The following is a 10,998-nucleotide window of genomic DNA, read 5'->3' as shown; positions in this document are numbered from 1 at the left end:
TTCCAGAGAGAGAGAGAGAGAGACCACGCGGCGCCAGCTACCGCGGCCACCGCCAGATGGCCGAGTTTCTCGCAAGCAAAGTGTTGCATTGGGTGGTATTAATATGGGTAGCTTGGAAGATTAAAAACAAATTTTCTTCTGCGCATTTCGTGAAGAAAAGTCTGCCGTTTTGGAATACCGCTTTGCTTATTGACTGTATTCAACTGCATTCAATATTTAATTTTTATTTCTTACCCCTTTTTGCCGTTTTTACTTTTTTTACGCTTATTACTCTTTTTAACCCTTTTCTACCCTTTTTTCCCTTTCTACTCATTCTACCCCTTCTTTACCTCTTTTTTATTTCTTTATTACATCTTTTTTCCTTTTTTATCCTTTTTTATCTTTAATCGTTTGCACTATGCCATCTCGCAAGCGACCGAATCTTGGAAGGAGATCGCACAATGCCGCTAAAGTCAGGTGTGTTCGAGAAAACGAGACCGATCTCGAACGTCAACAACGCCGGAGAGATACGAGAGAAATACAATCTACTCTCAGGTTCAGAGAATCAGAAACTCAACGTAACGAACGCTTAGCTTCTAATAGAGCTCGACTTTCAAGATCGCGAGCTACTGAATCGGAGGCTGAGCGTGAGCTACGTTTCACCTCTGATAGAGCGCGGCATTCGGCTTCACGGAGTAGAGAAAGTTCTACACAAAGGGAAGTTCGTCTGGAGTTAGACCGCCTCAGACATACGACTCGAAGAAGTGATGAGGCAGTGTTGGTGCAAGAAAGAAGACCAAATGAAGGACACCAACCTGGTCTATTGGGCGCTGGACAACAACCGGAGGGACTTGCTCTGCTGCCGTGGATAAGAAAAGACATGGGTGGATTTCAATATAATCCATTAATTAATTATCACGTGGAGTCTGATATTGGACGAATGGAACGCGTGTGTGTCTTTTGCAATGCTTTGAAGTGGAAGGGAGAGACTGTTGGAATGTGTTGTAGTTCTGGCAAGGTCAGATTGCCCCTAATTCAGTCGCCTCAGGAGCCACTTAATTCTTTATTGACCGGTGATAGGCCTGAATCGCGTCATTTCTTCAAAAAAGTACATTCATATAACTCTGCATTTCAAATGACCTCATTTGGAGCAAATGTTATATCCGAGGGTAACTTCATGCCTACTTTTAAAGTCCAAGGGCAAGTTTATCATTTAATCGGCTCCCTCTTGCCTTCCGAAAATGAAATTCAACCGAAATTTCTGCAATTGTACTTCATTGCAGATTATCTCTCTCAGGCTGAGCAACGAGCAGGTAATTTTACCAATATGAACATTGCCTTGCTCAGGGAACTTCAAGAAATGCTACACAACAGCAATTCTTATGTTCAGAGTTTTAAGTCCGCCGTTGATACCCTCCCTGCCGGAGCAATTCCGGATTTGCAATTAGTTATTCAAGCTGATAGACGTCCTCGGGGGGAACACAGGGGTCGGTACAACGAACCCACTACTAACGAGGTAGCGGTGTTGCTGGTCAACCAGGAGTGTAGCTGTCGTGATATTATCATCAGTGGCAGGGGTGGTGAGCTGAGGAGAATATCAGAGACCCACCGCTCCTATGACGCTCTCCAGTACCCTCTTATGTTTGCCAGAGGGGAGGACGGCTACAACTTCTTGATTTTCCAAGTTGACCCCACCACTGGCGAGGAAAACGACCGCAAGAAAACATCGGCCCTCCAATTTTATGCGTATAGGATGATGATCCGTCAAAATGAGTTTAATCCCCTAATCTATTATAGGCAACTCACTAATCAGTTTTGGGTAGATATGTATGCCAAGATAGAGACCGAGCGACTGACGTATCTTAGAACTAATCAGACAAGACTGAGAATGGAAAGTTATATTCACCTCCGAGATGCCTTGGGCACGGATGAGAACCCGCAAAATATGGGCCAGTTGGTAATCTTGCCTTCTACCTTCACAGGAGGCCCTAGGTACATGCACCAACGTACCCAGGACGCCTTCTGCTACGTGCGCAAATACGGGAGACCTGATCTATTTATTACTTTTACTACCAATCCACGGTGGGGTGAAATAGTAAGGGAACTTCTGCCAGGTCAAGGCCCCCAAGATCGACATGATGTAGTATCTCGGGTCTTTAACCTGAAACTCAAAGTCCTGATTAATTTACTAACAAAAAATCAGTTATTTGGAGCTGCTTCCTGCTACATGTACTCGGTTGAGTGGCAGAAGAGAGGCCTCCCCCATGCCCACATTCTTCTCTGGCTGAGAGAAAAGATCAGGCCAGCTCAGATCGATGACGTGATCCGAGCTGAGTTTCCCGACCCTGCACAGGACCCAGAACTCTACAGTGTTGTTAAAAACCACATGGTTCATGGGCCCTGTGGTTTTCTCAACTTGCTGTCACCGTGTATGAGAGAAGGTCGGTGTAGCAAGAAGTACCCCAGAGCATTCGTGAGGGAAACCATCACTGGAGATGATGGCTATCCTATCTACAAGCGAAGGTCTCCCGCTCAGGGCGGGTTTACTGCGACACTTAGGTACGGTGGCCGTGATATTATCGTAGACAATTCCTGGGTAGTTCCCTATTCCCCTGTCCTTTCGAGAACTTTAAAAGCCCATATTAATGTAGAGTTTTGTAGCAGCGTCCAGTCCATAAAATACATTTGCAAATATGTGAACAAAGGTAGTGACCAGGCTACCTTTGGTGTTAGGAACAATAGGGACGAGATCACGACTTATCAGAGCGGAAGATACATTAGCACCTCCGAGGCTGTGTGGCGTATTCTCTCATTTCACATCCACGAGAGATTTCCTCCAGTGATCCGCTTGGATATTCACTTGGAGAATGGCCAGAGGGTTTACTTCCAGCCTGAAAACCTTCAGGAAAGGCTGGAAAACCCTAAAAACACCACATTGCTGGCCTTCTTTAAGGTGTGTACAAAGGACGCCTTTGCCAGTACACTCCTGTACGAGGAAGTTCCTTCGTACTACACTTTCAACCGACAAAGAGGAGAGTTCTGTCGTAGAAAGCAGGGCACACCCGTGGAAGGACATCCAGGAGTAAAGAAAGAGCATGTTATTGGGCGAGTTTTCACCATTCACCCCAATAACACAGAGTGTTTCCACCTTAGGATGCTATTGTACAATATCCGAGGCCCCACTTCATTCGCCAGCCTAAAGACAATTAATGGCGTGGTCCAGCCAACCTATCAGGCTGCCTGTCGACGTCTAGGCCTGTTAGAGGATGATGAGCAATGGCATCAAACTCTGACAGAGGCAGCAGTCTCTGATAGCCCCAGAAAGCTGAGAGAACTGTTTGCCATCATTTTAATTTTCTGTAGTCCCTCAGACCCTCTTGAACTCTGGCACCAATTTAAAAGAAGTCTTTGTGAGGATGTGTTTAGGGACTGGCGAAGGAGGTCTATAGACACGTCTTCCCATGATGTTGAGGAACAGTGCTATGATAGGGGCTTAGCACTGTTAGAAGAGGCTGTCCAATCCAATGGAGGCCAGCCTCTCTCTCATTACTCCATGCCATCTCCTCAAAATTTAAGTATCAAACCAAACCTTCAATACTATAGAGAGGCCAACCACGACCCTGTAGAACTGGCAAGTGACCTGACCCGTGAAAACCAACTCACTGTCGACCAGAAAACAATATTCAATTTTGTTTGTGATAGTGTAGATAATTCTCGCGGCAAAATAATTTTCCTGGATGCTCCAGGAGGTACCGGGAAATCATTTTTGATTCGTGTCCTCCTGGCTAAAGTTAGGAGTTCAGGAAAGATAGCGTTAGCTGTAGCATCCTCTGGGATTGCAGCTACTCTACTTCCTGGAGGTCGGACAGCCCACTCGACTTTTAAAATCCCTATAGACTTAGATAGGAGCGAGACCCCAATCTGTAATATCTCCAGAAACAGTGACCTGGCTAAGGTGATTCAAGACTGCCATCTAATTGTCTGGGACGAGTGTACCATGGCCAATAAGAAGGCAATCGAGGCTGTGGACCGCACTATTAGGGACATTAGATCTACGAATACTGTCATGGGAAGTATCACCACTTTGTTTTCTGGAGATTTCCGACAAATCTTGCCAGTCGTTTACCCAGGTACCCGCGCCAACGAAGTTAATGCATGTTTGAAACAGTCCACCCTTTGGCCTGCCATCGAAAAAGTAACTCTCACCACCAACACGAGAGTTCAACTTGGCGGCAGCGAGGAGAGTGCCAGCTTCTCTTCTCTCCTACTCAGAATAGGAGATGGCACTATCGGCAGCGATGACAATGTGACACTGTCACCCCAGCTCTGTAATGTTGTGTCAACAATTGAAGACCTGATCTCCCGAGTGTACCCTGATGCTGCTAACATATCTAATCAGTCTGAGCAGTCGCTCTGTAACAGAGCCATCCTAACACTAACGAATGATCAGGCCACCTCGATCAACTCGGCAGTGCTCGATATGTTTGAAGCTGAAGAAATGCACTACAGGTCTTTGAACAGTACAGTAACTGCAGATGAGTCTGTTCAATACCCTACAGAGTTCCTAGAGTCAATAGCTGTTCCCGGGCTTCCCGCTCATATTCTTAAAGTTAAAATTGGTGTCCCTGTAATGTTGATGAGGAACTTGAACCCCCCCAAGCTTTGTAACGGCACGAGATTGTTAATTAAGGCCCTTCACCGCCATGTCATTCATGCTATGATCCTGACAGGTAGTGGCAAGGGTGAAATGGTCTTTATTCCTAGGATCCCAATCATCCCAACCAACTTCCCCTTTCAATTTAAAAGAATTCAGTTTCCGATTAGCGTTTGCTTCGCAATGACCATTAATAAAGCTCAGGGACAGACGTTGCAGATTGCCGGGATAGATCTTAGGTCGGATTGTTTCTCTCACGGACAATTTTACGTCGCCTGTTCTCGAGTTAGCAGCCCTCCTCACCTATTCATTTGCACTTCCAATAGGACCGTCAAGAATGTCGTGTATCAAGAAGCATTGCAGTAGGTTAAGGCTTTAATTAAATTTTATGACATGTATATCAACCTTTCAAACTATTACTTTCATAAGATCGTGTCTGTCTGTATGTTTGTAAAAGGATCAATTGAGAACGACTAAACATAGAAAGCTAAAACCGTGTTTGTCTGTCTGTTTGTGACGGCATCAATCGAGAACGGTTAAACGTAGAAAGCTGGGGTTTGAACCAGACGTTTATGAGAAATCAGCATACGAAAAAGTCCATTCCTTCAAAAGTTTTGACGACTTTTTCCACTGGACAACTACAACGCTAACTGCTTACTTCAAGTTATGTGAATGTGTCACGTTTGCGAAAACACTGATGTATAAATAATAAAATAATAATAATAAAACATATAAATGTCACATCCGTGACAGGTAAAAACATAAATTTAAAAAATTCTGAGCCACAGCAACGCGTGGCGGGGAAAGCTAGTAATTTATAAAATTAATTTCTTTTAAAAGCATTTTGACCCAAATGCCTTCTTTTACTCCTTTTGATGTTATAGTATATTTTATTTAATTTCCGGATTTTCCTGTTTCTCGTATGTTAATTTATAATCTACAGTTTTTCTTAAATACCTAAGAACATGCTTACCTTGCTCCCAATGTATTAAACCTGGATTACTGTTGTACTGAGAAAGTTTATTAATTGCAAACAAAATATCTGGCCTCGTGTGTAACGCCAAATACATTAAGGTACCTATTAAATTTCTATATGGTACATTTCTCATTTTGGTTACCTCTGTATCTGTTCTCAGTTCTTTTGATAGTTTAATTCCCGGCTCTGACGGCGTTAAGGCTTCTCTACACTCTACCATATTATAATCCTTTAATATCCTTTCGATGTAAGTTTTCTGCGATAACTTCACGTTCTTCTCATTTCTCTCTATCTTTACTCCAAGAGCATAACTTATCTCTCCTAAATTGGTTGATTGGTACTTTGCCCCAATGTCTTGTACTAATTTATTCAGGGGTTCCTTGTCTCTGGAAAATATGAATATTTCATCTACATATAATATTACAATTGTCCATAGACCCTTCATGTATACGCATCCTGATGCCGTTAGTCTTCTATATCCTAATTTCCGAAAGAAATTATCTATCTCTATATTCCAGTTTCTCCCAGATTGTTTCAATCCATATATCGGCCTTAGAAGTTTTACTATGGTGTCTTTTGTATCATTTTTAATCTTCGGTATTTTTATGTAAATATCCTCTCCTAAATTTCCGTACAAGTATGCACATTTTATATCTATATGTCTCATGTGCCATTTAAAATCCAATTGCTACTGGCGAATATGTATCTTCGTAGTATATTCCCTTTTCTTGAGAAAATCCTTTAGCTACTAGTCTCGCTTTGTATCTAGAAATTTTTCCTTCTGCATCCTTTTTTAATCTGAAAACCCATTTACAACCCACACATTTTTATCATTCTAAAGTTATCATTCAAAATTCTTCTGCGAATTCGGCAAATACAGCTTCTTTCTAAGTTTTTCTTTTGTTTAAACTATCCAATTCATTTTGAATGGCCGTTTTCCATTCGTTTACGTTTTTGGAATTCAACGCTTCCTCTAAATTTTTGGGTTCTGTAATCTCTACATTATTTAATTCTACATCACTACATTCTAAGCTGTCATTATTAATATTTACATCTCCACTTGCCCTTATCTCGAGTTCTAAATTTCGTGCTTCCTTCCATGAGGGTTACGAATTTTTCTTTTCGGCCTTCCTGGTCCTCTCTTGACGGTTCCATCCCCCACTATCTTTGTAGTCTCTCCATTTTTACCACCAGTAGGAGTTTTAAAATTCTCTTCATCGTGTACTCTTTCGTGAATGTGTATTTCCTTGTCAATTTCTTTTCCCTCCGATGAAATATCAATCAATTCTCTTCCTTGAAGTTGTGTAGCTTTTCCTTTTACCCACGTATATCCTATTTTATTTTCTGCAAATTTTACGTGTTTAGTAATTATGACTCGATTTGACTTTCTGTCCCATAATCGATATCCTTTTGTCTGTTGTGCATATCCTATAAATACACATTCTACAGCTTTATCACTTAGTTTATTCCTATATCTTTCAGGTACCCATGCGTATGCCAAACATCCGTATGTCCTTAAATGTTTAATACTTATTTTACTACCTGTCCAAATATTCAACGGTATCTCGTTATCTATGCTAGAATGACTAATCCTGTTTTTGATATACGCTGCAGTCATTACTGTCTCTGCCCAAAAAGTTTTTGGTAAATGCGCTGATCGTAACATTGCTCTAGTTATTTCCAAAAGAGTTCTGTTAATTCTTTCCGCGACTCCATTCATCTGTGGTGTGTATGTATTCGATTTTTCATGTTTAATGCCTATATCTATAAAGTATTGTGTTACGTCTTTGTTGACAGCAGACTGTCCACTTTATTATCTCATCAACAATACTTGAGATTCAAATCGAAAATAAACGAAAGTAAATACAAATATTCTTCGAATAAGAGTCTGCTCTCGAATACAATTATACTTTTTCTGGTCCTTCGCCCAGTTAACTCACAATATTTATACTCCGCCCCACTGCTTTCTCTCTTAGTATATATAGTGGGGCAATTTTCGGCTCAGCCCCCTCTCGCCGATCTCGCTTGGCTAACGGCCCCGGTTCGATCCTTACGATCTTAGGCCGTTATTAGACTAGGCCACCGCAACCGAGTTGCGCCACCAGTGGCCTAGTCTAATAACGGCCTTACCGTGCTCGTGGACCTGGTTTCAGAGGGGGTGATCACAACCCCCTCTCTGTCTACCGGGCCTAGGCTGTTGTCAATAACAACCTTACCCGTGGCACTTTCAGGGTTTTCCGTCCATGTGGCGGTCCCCATACAATACGCCAGGCGTGGGCAATTTTGCCTCAATCGAGGCTACAGCGTGCATTTCGAATTTCGACACTCTAAATGCCCTTCCTAAATTCTTTAGAAAAATCTTGCGGAAAATCAGTGTCGTTCGAGCCGCGGTAGAGAGAACATCTCCAAAGACTTGTCAATTCAAAGCTAACGGTTGCTATTAGCTGTGTTTTTGATAGTAATATTTAAACTAATCACTAGACTACGGATCTTTATGCAAAATGAATGTTGGCTGCCGCTATTACAAGGGACAGGAGCCAGACAGATATTTGATTCTCACTGTGATCATTTTAAGAAGTTGAAAATAATACTATGGTGTTTTGAAATTATTTTAATCTCTCTACTGTCTTAAAATGCACCTACTCATGTTTGCTACAAATGCATGAAATCCGCAGTCTAGTGATTGCATTACCTGATTGTTGTGATTTGTGAAGCAGTACAAGGGATATGGCAATTATTATTAGTGCATAACTATGTGTTGACAAATGTGAACAGTGATTGTGAGTGTGGAAAAATTTCAAGGCATCTCTGTGGAATAAACATACGAATTATTTATCGATTCGAAAGTGAAGGTGAAATTCTGGATCGTCGACTTGATCGCGCATCCCTTAGGCCTTCTACCACCGGCTGTGCAATTCGTCGACCTGGCCGTACGTCCCTCGGCTTTCGGTACTGCCGTATACCTGAAGACATCTGTGCAGTTCGTCACCGAGTGACCCATTGACGGCATTGACACACATTTCGAAGCAGCAAATGGATTTACGGCTGAATAAGTAAGTTTTTAAAGCAATCAGTTTCTGCATCTTTTCTCGTTCGGGTAAAGTTGCCGTAAGTCGGGTAAGGATGATCCGGGTCTTCATCGATTTCAATGACCTTGAAATAATGTTATAAAACTCGACGTTTTAAATATCTTTTTCCTTTGAAATGGTTGACGGTCGGCTTTAGTTTCGGAGACATTAGCAGGCCGTGTCCGCTGTCATGAACACCCATAATGAATTTACAAGTAAAGTTTCTCGCGATAATCTCGTAAACTAAAGCCTACAGCCACAAATTCTAAAGAGAAATGTTGTTCAGAATAATGGTCTTGACCACATATCCAAAGCTCATTGAAATCGGATAGAAGCTAGTAGTACATCGATCCCATGGATTTACAAGTAAAGTTTCTCGCGATAATCTCGTAAACTAATGCCGATCGCCAAAAAGTCTAAAGAGAAATGTTGTTAAGAATAATGATCTTGATCACATATCCAAAGCTCATTGAAATCGGAGAGCATTCACATAATCGAGAAACTCTTGTTCGTTGCGATGTCATTCAAATCTGAGCTTATTAACATCATAAGACTAATTGTAAGAGTTGAAGAAATACTTGAAATGGTAAGAGAGCAATTTCAAGAGCAGAAAGATCCAATTAATAAAGTAGTGATCACAGGTGGAACTAGTCAACTCACAAGCATGAAGGAAATTGCAGGCTATATATTCAATAAGCAAGTTCGAATTGGGTGCCCCGAGTCTTGTAGCACACTCGCTTGCCGGCGTGGCGCGGCGCGGCGGCCCAGGGCGCGCTCTGATTGGTCCGTGTTTTTCGTTAATAACTCCTAAACAAAGCCGCAGTTGACATTGGTGCAAAGGAAAATGTCTCTTAGAATGGTCTCAGGAACCACCCCCTTTCGGGATTTTCACGAATTTTGGGACACCCTGTATATTCAGTCCTATAGCGGCGAAAGACTTATTTAAATTTACCTGATGCTGTCTTCTCTCTGCCTCAGGAGCATTCGGTTCCAATACTTTTTCGGTTATCACATAATTTAGTAATCCTTTTCCTCGCAATAACCAACTTATTTCAGTTTTCCATTGTTGATAATTCGAATCGGGAAGCTTCCTAATACGTACATCAGTCTTGGATTCTTTATACATTTTATCAATTATTGCTTCACACTTTATCAAAATATTTTTAAACGACGCAACTACTTTCGTTTTCCACTTTTGTGTTCACATTCACTTTATAATTATATGTGATCTGTGCGCATGGCTGATCTGGGCCCATAACCAATTGTGGGAGATTTTAAATCAAACAATCCAAAGATCATTTAAGTAATTAAATTTATTATGAACACAATCGTAATAGAAGAAACATAGTGAGAATACGCTTGCTTGTTAAATCAATATTTTTGTGTCGTAAAGGAACGATTCTCTTTTTTTATTAACAACTTGAATCTTATATACTCAGTGATTAAAAACAAATGGAGCAAATCTATCTACAATATTTTCTTTCAAGGTCATCTGAAAGTCATCGTATAGCAGGTCGTTGAATTCGTTACGACGTCGCCTACAATATTATGAAATTATAAATACCCAGTTCCATTAAAAGTGTATAGGTTGGAAGACGAAAAGTTCCGAAAGGTTTGGAAGCAAACGAAAAAGAAGTTATTTATTATAACTGTACGTGAATCAGTGATGTACGGATGTACATATACAGTTCGTCGTTCAACGCGTTTGAGGACTCGTACAAATCCGTGACCGTCTAGCATAACCGATCACTAGCGACTAGCGACTCAGTCGCATTCAAATACACACGGCCAACATACAAACCGCTAACGCTCATTGCAGGCATACCAACATATGAAACACACACACACCAAGAATACAAGGGAATAACCTCAAATTTTAACTGTATCCAACAAAAAGATATGACAGCAACCTTGATTTTTTTTTAATTTAAAAAATTGCAATTTCTTGTCGGTTAAATACTGATTAATTTTGGTAGGAAACACTTTTCTGTCCGACCAACCGAAGGGGCTGAAAAATCGTGATGACTAATTTGCGCCGCACCCTGTATATTGTATATCTTTCCATCTCAGGAGTTTCGGTATTTTTTATCTCCATTTGTCACGGTTTGTTTATATAGTTCTATTAGCAGGGTTTAGCCAATTATAAACTTAATTTCACTTAATTATAAGATTTAAAATACAATAATTTAAACTAAACTAGAGTGAGAATATGATATCTTATACTGTGAGTTATTTAGTCTATGTGAATTTACTGCTCTCCAGAGTATAATTTTCCTAATCTTTCTTGATTAACCAGTTTTAATCTCTCGCAGATTTCTTAT

General features: G+C 41.0%; 1 protein-coding gene across 1 annotated transcript; it reads left to right on the top strand.

The window, feature by feature from the left end:
- Positions 1-440: 440 nt before the first annotated feature.
- LOC143219415 (uncharacterized) lies at positions 441-4,999 on the top strand. Its single transcript, XM_076445425.1, has 3 exons — positions 441-534; positions 583-711; positions 756-4,999. The coding sequence occupies exons 1-3, from the start codon at positions 441-443 to the stop codon at positions 4,997-4,999; spliced, it is 4,467 nt and encodes a 1,488-aa protein (XP_076301540.1).
- Positions 5,000-10,998: the final 5,999 nt, after the last annotated feature.

This window comes from Lasioglossum baleicum, unplaced genomic scaffold (genome assembly GCF_051020765.1).
Source record: "Lasioglossum baleicum unplaced genomic scaffold, iyLasBale1 scaffold0028, whole genome shotgun sequence".
In the NCBI taxonomy this organism is placed as follows: domain Eukaryota; kingdom Metazoa; phylum Arthropoda; class Insecta; order Hymenoptera; family Halictidae; genus Lasioglossum; species Lasioglossum baleicum.
The sequence above is the reverse complement of the archived record's forward strand: the minus strand, read 5'-3'. Positions and strand labels throughout refer to the sequence as shown.

Excerpts from the sequence above, each read along its gene's own strand:
- LOC143219415 (XM_076445425.1), top strand. The coding sequence starts at position 441 with ATGCCGCTAAAGTCAGGTGTGTTCGAGAAAACGAGACCGATCTCGAAC. Across the intron at positions 535-582 it reads GAAATACAATCTACTCTCAG|AGCTCGACTTTCAAGATCGC; the intron begins GTTCAGAGAATC and ends AGCTTCTAATAG. Across the intron at positions 712-755 it reads CAAAGGGAAGTTCGTCTGGA|TGTTGGTGCAAGAAAGAAGA; the intron begins GTTAGACCGCCT and ends GTGATGAGGCAG.